This window comes from Mchenga conophoros, linkage group LG4 (assembly GCF_057382185.1).
Source record: "Mchenga conophoros isolate Kocher_MC1m ecotype Shallow Benthic linkage group LG4, M_conophoros_male_GT1.1, whole genome shotgun sequence".
Lineage (NCBI taxonomy): Eukaryota > Metazoa > Chordata > Actinopteri > Cichliformes > Cichlidae > Mchenga > Mchenga conophoros.
Window position 1 is genome coordinate 30,917,027 of NC_140529.1, and position 18,344 is coordinate 30,935,370.

Here is an 18,344-nt window from a genome sequence, read left to right on the forward strand (position 1 = left end):
TCCATAAGAGCAACTGAAAGCCAGCTTCTCTGCTTGCACAATAAGCTTCTCATGCATCAGTTACAATGTAGGTTGTGTGGCATTAATCACTGCTCAAAGCTTCCAGTGATTCTTTCTAATCATATATTTAGGCCTAAAGACAAACAATTCATAATGCACATAGGATCTCATGAAGCAAGAGCAACTTAAGTGCTTTTTAGTCAGGACTGAACTTTAGCTAAAAGTTCACCACAGCAGACAGAAAGTCAGACAGGTAGGTTCCTTTAAAGGCTATTTTAGCCTCATTGATAACAATTGATTCCAAGAATTAAAATATAAAGCAGCAGTACAACAAAACTGGCACAATAAATAGTGAAATGGAGGGAGACAATTACAACACAACAAAATCCCTTTTAGAGCTTCCTTGCAGACAGGATTCAGCATCCGGTGTCTTCCAGTCCGGTCCAGTACCTGCTGTAAGAGCATTTTCCCTCCTCATCCTCAGGAGAGTGAGATTTCAGTGCATTCAGCGAGAGAAAAGCAGGGTAGTTTGAAAACATCCTCACCTACAGTAAGCTGTTGCATATCAATTTAGTGACTATAACCAGCAGTATAATATTATTACATTTGTATATTCCATGCAGTTCACAATCCCTTAGTGTTAAGTGTCTATAGGAGATTACAGTTCAGTCCTGTCCATGATCAGTGATTCATTTTTTTTTAAATCACATTTTCCATTGACTCAAAGGATCATTCTTTATTCAGGTCTTTGCAAATGTCTTTATCTCATCATGCAGCTATGCATTTTTGCAGGTATATACCTCCTCCTCTCTCACACATGTCTGACACTCCACGTGGCAGCACCAGCGTACCTGGCAGTGGCAAGACAGGCTGGTGAGGCGCATGGCTGTGTTATAACCACGTCCGCAGCACAGACTCTGACAGCTTGTGTCTTTGGCGCACGAACGGCCACCTGTACCAGGGGAGTAGCGAGAGGGCCTGCAGAAGCTGGGGGAGTCTTCCAGGTAGACCAGGTCGGTAGTCCGGAGGCTCTGACCTTGGCGACGGGGGCTTGCGAGTTCGGTCTCCCCGGTGGCTGCGTTGGTGACGCTCAGCACTCGCACAGCAGTGTCGTATCGATACTTCAACAGGCGTCCAGTGTCGTGAAAAGGAGACAGCTGCTTCCAGCAAGTCCGTACAGCACAAGAGCCGGAGACACCATGGCACTTGCAGGTTGTTTTCAGTCCGCTCTTCACTGCCTGGGATAAGATGGGAGGTTGAGGGGGGTAGGAATTGGAGGGAAAAAGGGAAGAAATGTCAGTTCCTTCACTTTGATTCATTACCTGGCCTCTTATCTGGGAGGTCTATCTGGCAAGAGTGAGACAATTTCCTGCAGGGTGCATAGGGGGTTAGGAGTGGTGGTCCGCCAATATGTGCCTTTAGCTCACCTCAGTCAAAAATTTGACATAATGGATTGAAAGATGCTGTTCAGCATGTCATATTTCACCCCGCATTTCTCACTTGGACAGCTCTTGCTATTTTTTTTTCCTCGGTGTGTTGAAACTAGCTCTGTCGGCTTCTCTCCTGCCTCTTTCCTAAAGCCTGAGGCAGAGGTGACAAACAGGGGCGAGTGGAATCTCTCCACCCTGTTTTTAGTACATGCCTGCTCATGGAAAACATCAATAAGAATTTCTGCGCAAGAAGTGCCAAAAACATAATGCAGCATTTGGTAGTGGTGCCCCTCATTTAGGTTAATAGTTCACTGAGCTTGATGGTCAGTGATGAGAGCAATCACTCAGCCTGAGAGCTGCTGTCTTTGCAGAGGCCAGAGACAGGTCATACAGAGAGACCCAGAGGGTACTTCTAGGTACTTCTGCTCAGTTCCTCCTTTTGCAGGCATGAACCCCTCGGGGGCTTCAGAACACCATTAATGTGAGATGAGGGATGCCGACCACTTTAAGTTTTTGTTAACATGGCTCCTGGTCTCTTCTGGCCACACTGGTGTCAACTGAGGAAAACATTTAACTCAGTAAAGATTAGATAAGATAGTTGTGTTTTTCCTTTTTCTCCACATCAGCCTTGTCTAGGTGTGAGCTACAGGAGTAGGACCCTGGGGCCTGCTATTTCACAGCTACACAGTGGTGGTTATGAACATTAGGTGGATTTATGAAGAGCACAGTGATCCAGTAAGTGGAAAAAAATGCTTGCTCGTATATTAAAAAGAGGCCACGGTTATAATCGTTCTCTCTGAAATGAGACCTTTAATTTTCTGCTGGCCCGCACAGCAAGCTTTATCATGCCTGAAAACACCTGGCTCCAACCATCCCACAGCCATCTTGTCTCCTCACTACAACTGCCTCACCCTCTGCCTCTGTATTATCCGCTCGGGCCGATGACAGCACCAAATCAGAGAGCATTTATCTGGCTGGCACCATGAAAAATATAGAGGCGAGGATTACAGTTCAATAACATTTGATACTCGGGACTGCGTCAGAGGTGTAATTGTCAGGTAAAATCGCAGAACAATTAATCGAACTGAGTGTTGCTAAGGCGTACGTTTTGTCGCCTCAGGCTTCAAGGAGTAAGCTGTTTTGCTGCAGAATAATTGATGTAATATTTCTACACTCACCCGAATTCCAACGTTGATGTTGTGGGCATCCACCAGAGCCCTCAGGTCCTTGCTGACCCTCTTTTGGCCGAGGAACTTTTTGAGAAACTTGGTGCTGTATTTCAGGTTGTCACCACAGACCCCCCACTGCCACGCTTCCTGATGCTGGATCCCGGGGGAATCGTCACAAGTGCACCTCTCCATTCGACCTGAGCTGCATGCTTTGGCAAGTGCATGGGTCAGTGCTGCAGAGGACACAGCCAGCAGGAATGCAGTCTCCTTGAAAGCTGTGGCAGAGGGATCAGGGGAGGTGGAAGAAAAGAAAAAATATTTAAAGCTACATTTTTTCAAGGCTTTGGATGCAAAAGCTATTGGTGCTCTGAAACATTTGCTCTGAAAGAACAAAATTTACGACAAAATGCTTTTTGCGTCACCGATTAACCTTTTAAGCCAGAATGTTTACAGAGGACTCGATGCGTTGTCAGGGTTTACAACAACATCAGCAATTCTGCAAGTTTTCTTACGTTGCAATTCCTCTCCTGACATTTCCTTTTGGTTTTGCACTGTTATTTGCTTCACCCAGAGCCATCACCATGGTATATTTTGATCCAATTAATTATTATTTTGACTAGGAAGGATTTTCCCAGATGAAAGTGGGTAATCACGCCACCCTTTTCCTCTGGGAATGGCCACTTTCCCGAGATAAAAATAACCACAGGGCTTGAGCACTCTGCACCGCACCACATTTCTTGGCTTTCTACTCCCTCATTACCTCTGTGCTGACCTGTTCATGTTCTCCCACACGCTGATATCCATATGCATAAAGCTTAGAAGATCCTAAAGGAGTTTATGTGCACAGGAGGGATTTTGAGCTATATGCAATATGGTGATCCAACGGTAGCTAATCAATAGGTGTATCAAGCCATGTAAATTATAAAGTATTCAAGTAAGCAGCTTCTCAAAAACTTTAAAAGGTTGTATCAAGTCAAGGGGTTCAGAGGAGTTACCGAGTGTTATCTTGACACATTCTTTGGTATACAGAATGACTTAGGAACATTTTTAACTTTAAATGAGATGAAGAAAATTAATTTTGTCACTGGTTTTCTCAAGCAAAATAACTCACCAAGCTTTTTTTTATATACAGGAATCATTTTCAGCACTTTGCTGCAAATAGTTGAAGCTCATGTCTCAATTGTTTATTTAGAAATGCAACAAACGACCATTAGGAACAAAACAAAGAACCTGTAAAACCTTATAAACGGGTGTATATTCAGTTTCTATCTTGTACAGCATGTAATACATCTTATTGAAAAAGTTGCTTCCCTGTGTGAGAAAGGGGCTTGTAAAATGTTGTATTGTTTGAAATAAAATAGAAAATATCAGTTTAATTATTTCGTTAAATTTGAACAAGAAACCTTATTGTTTACAAACTTTTACAGCTGTTAAACTGGTGGTAAAACGTTTACGCATAAATTTTTTTACTGGTTCATTTTTCTCATTTTCACTTTTTGATTGATGAGCTTATGTCGACAAAAACATGCCTGCAGCACTACAGGTGTGCTTATCTATAAAACATCCTGTTCTTACTGCTCAGCCATGCACTGCAGGTAAATAAAGACGAAGACATATATAATTTGTAGTTAGATAAAAGAGAATTTCCGACTTTCTCAGTGACCTTGAGCAAGAACCCAAAATTGAGGAAAGTGTTAAAGTGGCTCACCTCTTTTCAGAAGACTTCCCCGACCATCCATGCTGCAGTTCCAGCGTTCGTTTCTGAACTGATACCGACACTCAAGGAGGCTGAGGCGCACCGACTCCCGAAGCGTCTCGGCTAAGCCCGGCTCCCTGCGACAGAGTCTCTTCTGTCTCCTCGTCAGAGTCATTTGTTCGCACTGCTTCAGGTGGGCCTTTCCTGATGGAGCTTCATTGGAAAACGGAGCTGGTAAAAACACCAGAGGTTCCCGACCTGTCAGTCTAGGATTATAGAAGAGGGGGAAAAATCACATTAGAAATTGTATGTGTGTGACAAAATACACCAACACTGCGTCCACAGTAATGAAACTATTCTGTCACCACTCCAGCATATGTTGTTATTACAAATGTGTTCCCACAACGGTATTTTCTCCCTCGAAGAAAATCCAGGAATAAAACTTTTATGTTCATTTACCTTAAAATACATTTGAAATTGCGAATATGGATTTTTTTTTTTGTTTCAGTGGAACATATTAGCGTGTACATGGACTTCGAACAGCCCTATAAAAATATAATTACGCGTGCGTAATTCAGCTAAAGCTTGTAAAGGTTGTGGCTGTGGTCACTTCTAATGATTTAAACAGAAAAGCCAAACAACCGAGATGAAATGTACAAGTAAAAGTTCATTGCCTGACCCAAAATAAGCTGCAGTGTGCGACAGAAGGATGCAGAGTGCAATGATTCGCAATAGGCAGGCGGTCCTCGGGAGCCTGGAGCGCATGATGCCGGGTTGGCGCTGTTCCTCATCTCGCTGATTCTTCAATAGAGAAAGTCCGTGCCGTTTGCTCGGCGCTTCTCTTTAAGGGGCCCCTCATGCACTCAGACCCTCAATCCGCTGCGCCAGGCGCCCTGGTCCGCTGGGAGGCAGGACTCTTAGGGGAGGGTACATCATCCTGCCGCACTGTCATTGGATTCTCTCAACATTGCTACTGTATGTTCCCTCCCACTGTAACGCCACCCAGAAGATGCAAGATCAGCTCATAATAATAATAATAATAATAATAATAATAATAATAATAATACAATTAAAACTTAATTAAAGTCGTGATTGAATCTAAAGTTTGAGTAGGACTGTCAGTTACCTGAAGCAATGAATAAACAGTAGAACTGTTCAGACATAGGGTCTATATGCATGATGATGGTTATCTAACAGCAAGCATCTGTCTGATCAAAGGGGCTCAGAAAGCAAAAAGATTTTTTCTTTGCTTAACATATAAGTTCTTATATTGTATTATTAAAGAGTATAAATTCAGTGATCCTGCAAACACACTGAAAGAAAAAAAAAAGGATTTAAAAAAACCCCCGCATGGCTAGAAAGCAAAGGATCCGTGTCTGAAAATAGTTCTGAAATTAAAGGACAGAATCAGACACTGAAGTCTGTTATTCCAATCAAACCTATTCCATCTGGTCCCAAACAGTCAAAGGAAAAAAAAAGAAAAAGAAAAAACAGGCATGGATGGAGCCCCATCTAGAGGATTTTTGAAATAAAGAATAAATCTGGGAATACAAATGAACGTAGAGACAATAATACTAATGGTTTGGTTGTGTATCTACATTTGATTCACGTTTAAGCTAAAGAAGGAGGCATGGAGGGTTTTTTTTTGTTAAGGCAGTCCCATCCTTTAATGGAAAAGTCTGTCAAATTATGTTGTAAATTATAGCTTAATACTCAATAATATTACTTTATCAATTTTTTATTAATTATATGATTGGATATATCCATCCAGAGGCCAACAGCAAAAGTCTTGAGTAAACCCTAATTTTTTTATATTTTGCGAGAAAAATAGGTGATGTCTGCAAACACAGGAATACAGTCTATACGGGAAAAACTGAATTTGCACAATACTGACCAGCTGAAAAGTCAATATTTGGGATGGTTGCCTTTATTCTTCAATGCAGCCTGAAATCATCATGCTGAAAAGGGAAGCTGTTGCCAACCAGACACTCCCCATAGTATTGGTTTAGAATCTGGTGATACTGAATTTATAGTTCAATCAATATTGACAAGATTCCCAATGCCACTGGCTAAAATGAAGCTCCAAATCATTGTGGAGTCTCCACTATGTTTTGTACATGCTCCTCTCCTGAACTCCTCTGTACTAATTATGATTTGAACCAAAAATGTTTAATTTGATTTTTTTTTCTCTTCAAATAAATCAATAAATCTTGAGTCCAGCTGTTGCCTGATTTGCCATACCTGAGTCTTTGTTTCCTGAATTAGATGGATCAATTATAGGATCATCTCAATCCCATCTCTCAGGTCCTGTGTCAGTCTTTGGGAGGATTTTTTCTTTTTCTGAAGGACATGACTTTCAGAAACTCTTCATCTGCCGTAGATAGTTTTTTCTTTATAGGGGTTTTTTTTTTCAAGCCAGCCACTACTTCTTCTGTCCTCCACTTGTCTAGTTTCATCAAATTCGTTCAAGGACATCAACCCAGGTTATGTCAGATTTCTGGATAATAATCTTTTGGGAATCACCTTGTTAGTGATTGTTTATGTGTTTTCTTTGTTACTTTTTATAGATTCACCTAGAATTGTGGTAACAGATGTGCTTTTGCAACAGATTGCTAGTAACAAAGTGCCTATAGACATAGTTCAAAATTATTTATTTGCTAGGTTATTAATATAACCTTGCTACACAAAATAACTTATTATTTAAAATTTATTTAAAATGAGTGGAAAGGCAGCCAAATGTCCAAAGGAAAAAAAAGTTTAAAGACCTCGGAAAGCCTGGAGGATTATTGCTGAAGACTATGTTTTTTTAAGATACTGAAGACTTTTGCAGTCCTGCACTAAGCTTGTAATGTCACCTTCTCACCATTTGGTGAAGCAAACCCTCGATTTTAATGTTTTCAGCCGCTTCAAATCACACGAAGAAGAAAATGGTGACGAAGAAGAACACGACGTCGCCGGAAAACGCCATTTTGTTGTTGAACCGGATCGGTGGTGTAGAAGCATCGAGAAGCGCCAGTGAAGGTAACATTTTTCTTTTCATTGAATAATACTATATAGTTAAGCCTTATGAATATGTATTTCATTTGAACACAGAAGAAGGCCGCTGATGTTTAAGTCCTGCAGCTCGGTTGGTTTGAAGTTGTAGACGCTTTGAGCAGGATACTTTAAAGTTCATAAGCTGTTTCCTTAGCAGTTTAACTTTAGCACCATTGTGTTGACTTAAGAAGTTTTTGATCGCTGGGTACACACCCTTATTAAACAGTAATCAATAACTGTATTAGGCGGTGGCGTTTTTGAGCTCACTGTGATCTAAATGGCTAATATTACGCGTTATTCCGCTGGTTCTCGACCATAGCACAGTTAGCAAGCTAGCGTCAATGAGCTGTCACTTAGCGTTAACGTCACACAGCTCCAACTCACCCATAAAACCTTAAAGGAGATTAAAATAATTTCTTTTCTACTGCTTGGTGGCTTAAAGTTGCCACCAGCGCCATTTAAATTGCACCAGAGCACTGAAACTGAAATTTGTGTTTATTTATTTTTTGTTAATCAAAACGTTTCGTCTTACGGGGGTTGAGCGGCTGACCAAACTGAGGGACAGGTTTGAAACACAGAGTAATAATAGTCAGTGGTTTAAAGACACTTTTAAGAGTTTTTGTCACCCAAAGGTTCCCAAAAAACCCCAAAAAACTTCGCAGAAACAGTCGCACCTCTTTCATTGAATGGAAGGATGGGTGGCGCTTCACCTCTGTGATCCTGTCAGTCCTGTTTACTCAAAGAACTGCTTTACACCTACTGAACATCACTTCCTCATTCCTCGGACCAAAAGCATGATGTTTGAGGATTTATAGGAAGCTGAATGCACTGCTGCTTCCCATGAGGTTCTTGGAAAGGTCACAGCACAGTAACTGGACCATTTTGGATAGAGTGAGTTGTGAAATTTTCAAACTCATCTTTTTTTCCTCTTTTTTTTAAAGTGGTGACGTCACTCTCCCACCCAGCAGTGACCATCCCTCCTTAGTTCGCCTAATTTGCTGCAAACTAAGCAACTTTGTCACTAGACTTGGTGACTTTTAATACCCCGTTAGCTGTCTTTTCCTGGCTCATAATGACCCTGTGTGGGTTTGAGTAAGCTCAAGAGCATGGTTAGTCCACTTGTAGTAATGGTGATGAGTCTGTCTTCAATCACTTAACAGAAATTTGTCAAATTTCCTGCTATTTATGACTAATTGATTGAAAAGGTGTATTTAAGTAATGCACTGCTTTAAAAAATGGAAAACCTTGCCTTCTAAGCAACCAGTAAAGCACATATAGACAGTGCTCCTCTGTGAGGGAGGATCAAACTTTCTTGCAGAATCCAAGTGAAGTGCACTTCTGCACTTTGTAACTTTATCCCAGAGTTTACATGTAAACACAGACATTTTTTGCGGTTATAAAATTAAGCACAAGTCACCAGCCTTTTAACGTTAATGCTGCTTGCAGGGGTGTGTATGTGCATCATGTGCTCAACCCAAGAACCACACCTACCTTTAAACTACCAAAAGTGACCAGGTATGAGTCAGCGTCTCAACACAAAGTCTAGAGTTGATGTATGAAAACGGTTTTGACAGTAGGCATCAATTGATACTGAACTCCCTTAGGTCCATAATTATTCATTTCATTAACATTACAAGACTCGAGTGTGCATTAACTGGCCTAATATAGAGCTGGAAAAAATGTTACTTTCATCTATTTTTATAAGATTCTGTTCCATTGCTAATTTTTCTTTCAGCAATAATTACTTACTGTAGGATAATAATTAATATTTTTTCCCACAGTATTTTTAAATAAACTAATCTTTAATATTTTTTTCAGTCTTTCAGCTCTTCAAAAAACCTTCAGTCTTTGAATGATTAGCTAACACTGTAATGTTACATAACAGAGAAAAGACAAATATTGACCTCTGATGTGATACCGTAAAGCTGTCTTGTTTCCTGAAAGGCTGCTTGCTGATTCCAGTATGTTATTCTACCTCTAATATTTGTTTTTCTCAGTTCATAATAGCTTAGGAGATCCTATTATCTTTCCTTTTTTATTATTATTTTTCTCCCCAAACATGCATATTAATATTTTGAAATTTAAAATTTTAGTGCTCATCTCAAAAAGCACTTTAATTTGTTGATGAAATCGATCACTTTTTATAGTGTCCCTAAATATCGGTTTTCTAAACATAATTAATGCTTTCTGTTTGTGAAACTGAGAGTGGGATGCATCCCAGAGCTCAATGCTGAAAAGATAACAGTAAATTTAGTTGGCAGTAAATCCACATATTCCAAATCTCTCTGTTAAATCGGTCCTTTTCTTTTCCTCACGCTGGAGGCCGATGCATTAATGTCGCGGTGAGCTTGTAACACTCGATTCTGGTGTTTTGTTTTGGGGGGTTTTCTTGTTTTTAGACTACCGCTATTTTTATCAAGCCTCAGGCATGCAAAAAGTCGGTGTTTATCGTGTGCATTCAGTGGGCGTTTTGAGGAAGTTTTTTTTTGGCACTGTTAAATTCGCGTCTTGGGTTTACCACATTCTTGCCAGATGATCAGCAGGAGCTGCTGGTCTCAAGTACATGTTGTAGCTGTGAAATGACTACAAAATACTGTTCACGCTTACAGTCAACAAACGGCGTACATTTGACCAAACGGAAGTGCTCATATTAATCCAGCTGTTGCCACTGGCCACATTATAACTCAAGTTTTACTTGCGCTGTATGCTCACATGTATGCTGTGATTACAGCTTGCAGTAGTGTAAAGACAATGATGGGCATTTACTGTCTTTCTTTTCTAAAGAAAAACTGTAATGGCAATTTATTACATCTAGTGACACAACATGAGTCAAATATAATAACAGAAGTAAACCTATGGTAGTGTTTTCAATGGAATATAATTGCTTAGCACTTTAGTTCCACAGTAACAAAAGGAACTTAACTTTAAAGTAACTCTTCAGTTGAATTTGAACATTATTTTTATTTGTATGTTGTATGTATTTGTATATGTATGGTACAGCTTTTTAGCAAGTTGGTTAAAGCGCTGCTTTTCCACCATGTAACCTTATTGGCAGGTTTCATCCACTGTTTGTTTCCTGTCATACAGAGTCTGTCAAGCCAGTGCTGCAGTAGTGGTGCTGTAGAAGGTGTAAGTGTTCACCTTTTTAGCCAATAACCCGTGAGTGACACATGTCTCTCGCTTTCAGATATGTCTGGGCTTGTTGTTGTGCATACTTAGGAATGTAAACACATGGTACATGAGATCTTTTTTTTTCTTTTTTTATCTCTCCCTTTTCTTTTTTCTTTTTTATAGCACATAAAAATGTAAATAGAGTGCACAGCCCTAAGCCTGGTGTTTTCAAAGCTACTGAGTGGTCGTCCTGTGTTCTGCCTGCTGGACGCTACACAGTGCTCTTGGCTGTGTCATTTCCAAAGTGAGAACACAGCAGATGCTCACAAGCTCCAGCTTTATGCTACATGTGAGAAATAACAACTTTGGGGAGTGTCTCACCGTGATCTGACTTTTTCAGTAGTTTGTGTGAAAACAACTTAAGCCTCCCTTTTTTAAAAAATTGTATTTTATTTTTTTCAAGGGAAAAACTTAATTTTACTGACTAGAAATACTAGAATTTAACACTAAACTGCACTGATTAGAACAGGTGTGATCCGTACAACTTTCCACCCTGCTGGTTAAGAACATTTTGGCTTCTTGCAACTCTTGTATTTCTTCTCCCAGCTATTAAAGTGACCTTTAATTTTTTAGGTGATTAATCCTATACATACCCTTATCCAGTATATATCATTTATCCCTATTAAAGGTATAAAAATGGTATTTAAAAAAGGTATAAAAATGGATCTCATCCAAGTTTACACCAAATAAACTGCTGAGCAGCACAAGTTGGTTTGTTCTGTCTCATAGTCGTCATGAAACGTTTTGTAAAAGCCCTAAATCAAGAAGCAGGGTTTATGAGGAATAAAAGAAATTTTTGGTAAAAAATTATTTAAGCTGCAAATTTACTTTATGAAAACAATATCTAGTAAGGGTGTATGGTTTCCTGTATGGTTTGGGTAAAGAGTAAGTTTACAGGTTAATGTTTCGATGACATATTATTTTTCAAACAGTATCAAATCTATGTGCTTACACCTGTGCCTCAGACTTTGAAGATGAGACCACAATTTATGAGAAAAAGCAGAATTTCTGGCATTTCAAAAGGATTAAAATAAAAATGTTTTCCCTCTTCATCTGTATGTAGTGAAACCTCACCTCAGTAGTTCATCTGATCAGGTCATCTAACTAGGTTAAAAATGTGCTGTGCGACATTTCACTAAACTATATTAGCTAAATGAAATCTCTTCCGTCTTTTCTAAGTAGTTAACCAATTACTCCTTTGTTATTAAGACAACCTCTGTCAGCTTATTAAGTGTAATGCTTTGTACTGGTTCTTGTTTACCTTAGCCACAAGCTTGTTGGATACCCAGGACAAGCAGCACTGCCACTATGGCCTCTGTTTAACTTGGGAGGTGTGTTTTGCAGCAGCCGTTTACTTGAAGGGCAAATATTGTTTCATTTTAGGGCCAGGAGGATGTTACAGAAGTGCTTTTTACGGTCATTAACACTGACACAATAAGGAATATAGGGAACAATAATAATGACACTTTCCTGCATGAGATTCTTGTAAGCAAGTAAAATTGTATTTATATAGCACATTTCTAGATAAAAAGATCACAGTGCTTCACAAGGTATAAAACAAGATCTCAGGGATCTACTGGGGACATAGGGCTGTAAAAGTTCAATGATGTAGGCTGGTGCTTGTCCTTGAAGAGCTTTAAATGTCAGAACCAGTATCTTAAAATGGACTCTTAATTCAACGGGGAGCCAGTGCAACTGTATAAGCAACGATGTTACATGAGAGTACTTAGTAGGGGTGCAACGATACACAAAATTCACGGTTCGGTTCGATACTTTGGTGTCACGGTTCGATATTTTTTCGATACAAAAAAATGTTCATGCATTTTTAATTTGTCATTTATTAAAATTATAAATATATATTTTAACTCAAAAGTACAGTTTTTAAATTTAACCCTAACCCTTGTGCGTGTTTTTTATTTTGACAGCGAATGCGCACCTGCGGACCACTTATGTGCAGCCCTGGTTATTTAGCTCATCATATTGCAGCCACAGAAATTCTTTTGTCCATGAAACCATAAAGCTGCACTTTCTTTTTGCCTTATAGTCTGATTTGTCATAACTTCTCCGTTTTGTGGTAAGCTTTTCTTTGGCTGTCACTTCTTCACCCTGACCTGTCTTATTTGGCTCAGCAGAACTGAAATGCTTTTACACACGCACTCACATAAGCTCAGCGATTCTCTGCGCGATCAACCTCTCACATGTTTAAGCTGCGGGAGATTTCACTTGTCATGTTTGCATAGTAAGCTAACGATTAATAAGACGATGTCAGAGGAATTGGTGCACAAATTATCATCACTCACAGATCAGTGCTGTCGCTCTCTATACACAGTTCGCACGATTGCAAAGTGAAAGCAAAAAAACAAGCGCAAATTCAAACGCGACTTCAATATGTCACATATTGACAGTGGCTCACCGATGCCAATGACATAATTACCCAGCTACATTTCTGAAAGAATGCAAAAGCATCGACATATATTTTTCCTACAATAGCCCGACGGGCAGGGAAGAGATAGAATTTTGGTAGCCCGACTGAAAAAATCGCTAGCTCCGGGACGTCGGGCTAGCGATATTGCAAGCCCTGTATCTGATTGAGGAATCACTCATCTTTGGAAAAGAGAGTTTATTACAGAGAAATGGCTCTTTCCAAAATAAAAGCTATACTATCCGCTTCTTCTGGGCTATATTCTCAGCAGCATAAGGAGAATCATGTGCTAACAGCTGTCTAAATGACTCGGGTAAAGTTTGTAGCATGCATGCTTGTTGTTTTTGTCTGCTTCCACTTGTCTTTGCACTAGGATGATGTCAGCGTAAATGTGCAGTCATATTCGTTGTGTTCCCACTAGTGCTTTCAGGTTAATCTCGTTGAAATGACCTTAACGCCACAACACGGCAAATCTCCGTTAACGAGCTACCGCCGATCGCTCCGTGCATGGGGCTAGACGGCCAACACGTTAACGAGCTAACTGCGCTAACACGCTAGCTCCCACCCATGTAATTGAGCATTGCATGGCACATCCAACATACTGTTTTACTTTAGTCCATGACTCGCTTACCTTCAGGGTCATACGTCACATGAAAACCAAAATAATTCCAAACGCCAGATCTGAATGAGGTTCAATTTGCCTGTTGCAAGGAGAGCTTAACTTCTGTCTCGCTAGCTTGACCTGCGCTCTTCCTTCTGACTGTGTTGAGCGCTCAGTGGATCTGCGCTGGACAGTGCAGCCTAGGCGGAGTAGTCGAACACAGATTCACTGAGCGCTCAACACAGACAGCATCGTCAGAAGGAAAATTGATAAAATAAATTACAAATGTTGTATTGCGTACCGAACCGAAAGCACTGTATCAAACGATTCAATATCGATACGAATATCGTTGCACCCCTAGTACTTAGATGTTTTTGTCAGAAGCCTTGCTGCAGCATTTTGGACAATCTGCAGATGCTTCAGGGAGTTTTTGTTTAGACATGTAAACAGTGAATTACAGTAGTCCAATCGTGATGAAATGAATGCACGAATAACAATCTCCAGTTCAGTATGAGATACTATAGGGCTCAGTTTAGAAATGTTTCTTAAATGATAGAAGCATGACCGAACCAGAGATTTGACGTGGACATTCAGGGTAATAGCAGAACCAAAGGTTACTCCTAGGTTCCTGATAGATGATTTCACAAATGTTGAAAGAGGACCAAGAGCATTCATTATGTTAGGTACATGTCTGTCTGGAGCACATACAAGGACTTCAGTCTTTTCTTCATTAAGTTGGAGGAAGTTGTCAGCCATCCAACCTTAGATGGTTTCTAAGCACACATTTAGAATCTGCAGCTTAGAAACATCTTCAGGTTTAAAAGACACATATATCTGGATGTCGTCTGCATAGCAGTGGTAGCGAATGTCCTCAAAGGGGCTCAAAATGTAGAAACTTAACATCACCCTCTGATTAGGTTTGTTTGTGGTGACTAATTTCTAAGTTCACTTAACAAGGGGAAATCAGTTGGACTAAATGACTAATTTAAAACAAGAAAAACTTGGATATCAAATTAATTTGAGAACCGTTTATAGGACAATGCCAAAAACTCTCGAAACAAAAGCATTTGAAACCATTAATCGCATTCTTCAGTAGGGAATCGAGCCACTTAACTGTGCAGCACTTTATATCATGGTTTCCAAATGTTGCACGTTTCTTCCGCGTTTATCCACGATCTTATTCTTTCACTTTTAAAATAACCAACAATAATTATTAAAAAGAATTAACAAAAAGACTCTGCCTAGACTAACAGATTCATGGTGTTTCTGATCAACGATGGTCCATCTTGTGGCAGATGGTTGCATAACGTTGCGCAACAATTTACCAGCATTTGGCGTCAGTGGAAACGTTTAATAATTGGATTAAATGACTAGAACGTCTGGCACGACTGACAGCAGCAACGGTTAATTGACTAGTTTCGCACATTCCTACTTCTGATGTCAGCACTTCAGCTGTGTTTGTGAAATTGCTTTTAGTTTGGTATCACATTATCAGAGACCTTGCAAACTGACAGTTTCTCCTCCTGCAGGTGAGACAAGATGGGAAATTTTGCTAGCCTTTTTAGTAAATTGTTTGGAAAGAAGGAGATGAGGATCCTGATGGTAGGACTGGATGCTGCTGGAAAGACCACCATCTTGTACAAGCTCAAACTGGGAGAAATTGTTACCACAATCCCTACCATTGGTGAGTCATCCCCCACATTGTAATGAGAATTTCATTGCTTGATACAAAACATTGAAATTTTGGCATTAAAAAAAGAAAAAAAGGCAACACACGGTTGAAACTTGTTTAAACCTTCCATCTCTCACTTTAGGTTTTAACGTTGAGACGGTAGAATACAAAAACATCAGTTTTACAGTGTGGGATGTCGGCGGTCAGGACAAGATCAGGCCGCTTTGGAGGCATTACTTCCAAAACACACAAGGTGAGATAACTTATATCTTTTCCATTTTGGTGTATAAGAATTAGTTCATGGTTGCCCTCAAAACTGACCCTTTTTACTTTACTTTCAGGCCTCATCTTTGTAGTGGACAGTAATGACAGAGAGCGAGTGGGTGAGGCGAAGGAGGAGCTGATGCGAATGCTGGCTGAGGATGAGCTGAGAGATGCCGTGTTGCTCGTGTTTGCAAATAAACAGGTGAATTTGTGTTTGAGAAGTCAAAGAAGTCACCATATTTAACCCCCTTTCAGATGAAACTGTGCAGGATATTCAGAATTCATTACTAGAAATTACAGTTGTACTTGTATCAGGTGAAGGTTATTGTATTTATTTGAATACATCTTAATTTAAAATCACTCGAAGGTAAAAACTACACATCTGGCTGCATTACCTCACAACTACTTGCAAAAAATATATAAGATGTAAACATCTTATACATTTTTGAAATGTAAGGTCAATAATGATACAGTTCGTGGTTTCAACTCTCCTTTTTTTACTTCAAAATAAAAGCAAAGGCAAATTATTCGAGGTAACCTATCCAGGGGACGCTTGTTATTAACGGTTAATTTCTGCACCTGTAGGACCTGCCCAACGCCATGAATGCAGCTGAGCTTACAGACAAACTGGCCCTGCACTCCCTGCGTCACCGTAACTGGTATATCCAGGCCACATGTGCTACTACTGGAGACGGTCTCTACGAGGGTCTGGACTGGCTTTCAAGCCAGTTAAGGAACGCAAAATGATCAATCACTGCCAGCTCTGTGCGGTGTTTTGGGAGATTGCACTGGTCCTGGTCTCACGCTCTCCTCTTTTTTTTCCCTCTCTATTTTTTCTGAAGCGTCGGGCCTTTTGGCTAGTGCTCCCCTGCATTTGTACTGTATGTGTGTGTTTGAGTATTTTTGGATGAACGGACGAACGACTGTGCATGTACGTGTGAGCTAAGTCGGAGCAGCCCTGCTGTGCCTTGAACACAGTTAGCTCTCAAGACATCTCATTCCTCCAGTGTCAGCACATCCAGAGGCACTGGTTCCCACAAAACAGAGAACAACACAACATTATTGCTGTGGGTCATCTGTCAAGAATGTTTAGAATCACAAAAACCAAAAGGTAACAACAATTAGGTTTTTACATCAGCCTGTCATATTAGAATTAAGACCATTTTCACAACTGTTTTTTTTCTCCTCTCAACCTTGCAAGATGCACTGTGCTATGTAACTAGTGTCATTTTTGGTAAAATAAAGTATAATGTGTTACATCCTGGAATAGTTCATGTTCTTTTGAAAATTATGCATTTTGACATTTTTAGGGACTGGATAAAGTTACATTAAAAAAATCTTTTAATTCCATAAACGTGTAGATCCTGTTGATAATCAGATTGTAATCGGAGTCGGTGTGTCTGTGAATCTTCCACATTAACTTCCTTAGATTTTACAAAATTCAGGTCACATCATTTTGCTTCTGATAGTTATCTGTTATTGCGTCTGTCTTTTCATGGGGTCTTAAGTTTTTTTTTGCAGAGGATTAGAAGAAGCATCATCACTGGGTCTACAAAAGGCAATAAATGTTGCATGTTTACATGTGTGGAGGAGAGTGTTGTAGCTACTAGGTCATTGGTGGATGTGTGTGGGTTTCATATACTCCCCACTCATTGGAACAACAAGGCCTTTTTTAGAGTTGCTCCCACTCTGGCTTTTTATTTACTGGTAGATTTATTTTCTCTTGTATGTAGCTCCTTGGTTTAGGGTCTCTTTTCTATTATATTTTCTTTTGTTAGTCTTTATCCACGCATGGCCTGGTGTGGGTTTTTATTTTGTTGCTCTCGGGACCAGTTGGTTGGTTTCAGGAAGGGTTCATTGTGTTTGGTTCAGCACGAGGTCACCAGAGGGGACGCGCATATGCTCTAGACCACATTGTCAGCACTGTGACAGACGGTACATTTGTACGACAAGTGTATCAGTCAGTTCTGTAAATGCTTTCTTAATGCTTCAGTGTTTTCTCTGCATGTAGCTGAGGTGCTTCTCTTGGTGTCATTTACGTCACATCGGGCCATTTGCACAACCTCATCAGCTTGCACAACACAGGACTGTGCGAAGACGGCAGTTTATCTCTCAGCTGTTACAGAGAACCCGTACACAAATACGCTCCCAATTGCTCATACCAGCAGACAGCTGAAGTGTCCCAGTAACACTGTTACAGCAGTTCAACCAGTGACATCATCTTTTCCCTTACACCCACTAATTCTAAAGGATCCCACATTTAGAAAGAAACCAATCACCCCCACATTCCTTACTGAGTTAAGACAACTCTAAGGTCATACCTACTGACCTCAAAAGGGAAAATTAATGTTCCCTTTTTGTTTTTCTAAAACTGGACTCCTTTTTTTTTTTTTTTTTTAAATAAAGTTTGCTTAAATGAATGACTAACCTTTGAGCTTTCTTCATCCTATGTATCATTTACTAAACAGCAAGAAATACAGATGTGTGTGTGCGTGTGTATATATATATATAAAAAAAAAAAAACCTGTAAGAAAATGTATTTTAATGTCATCCACCTGCTCTTGTTCAGATGTGAAGCTTTAATTTTCGTTTCTGTGAAAATTACATGGTACGTGCATATGTATTTCTTAATTACCTTTTTATGCTTTTTTTTTTTTTTTAAACCCATCTTGTAACGTCTGATAAATGCACTATAATAAAGAGATCTCTATTGTAAGTCTTTCTTCTTGACTTCTTTTTTTTTTTTTTTTTTTTTACAAATCAAGTCGGTGTGATTAAATTCTTCAAAAGCTGCAATGTCACATTTAATATTGCATTAAAAACTGATTAAATAACCTAGTTGACATAATTCTGAGGGTCAGCACAATATGAACTTTAGTCAAA

General features: G+C 39.7%; 2 protein-coding genes across 2 annotated transcripts; one reads left to right on the forward strand and one right to left on the reverse strand.

Annotated features, from left to right (window-relative positions):
- Positions 1 to 247: 247 nt before the first annotated feature.
- On the reverse strand, positions 248 to 5,158 carry wnt9b (wingless-type MMTV integration site family, member 9B). The gene is made up of 4 exons (XM_085271749.1): positions 4,975 to 5,158; positions 4,308 to 4,561; positions 2,609 to 2,874; positions 248 to 1,238 (listed from the first exon to the last, which is right to left on the reverse strand). Exons 1-4 carry the CDS (start codon positions 5,058 to 5,060, stop codon positions 777 to 779), a joined length of 1,068 nt encoding a protein of 355 aa, XP_085127875.1. The 5' UTR covers positions 5,061 to 5,158; the 3' UTR covers positions 248 to 776.
- A 2,044-nt stretch (positions 5,159 to 7,202) lies between these two features.
- arf2a (ARF GTPase 2a) lies at positions 7,203 to 18,177 on the forward strand. The gene is made up of 5 exons (XM_085271750.1): positions 7,203 to 7,316; positions 15,055 to 15,209; positions 15,340 to 15,450; positions 15,539 to 15,663; positions 16,047 to 18,177. Exons 2-5 carry the CDS (start codon positions 15,065 to 15,067, stop codon positions 16,206 to 16,208), a joined length of 543 nt encoding a protein of 180 aa, XP_085127876.1. The 5' UTR covers positions 7,203 to 7,316; positions 15,055 to 15,064; the 3' UTR covers positions 16,209 to 18,177.
- The last annotated feature ends 167 nt before the right edge of the window (positions 18,178 to 18,344 follow it).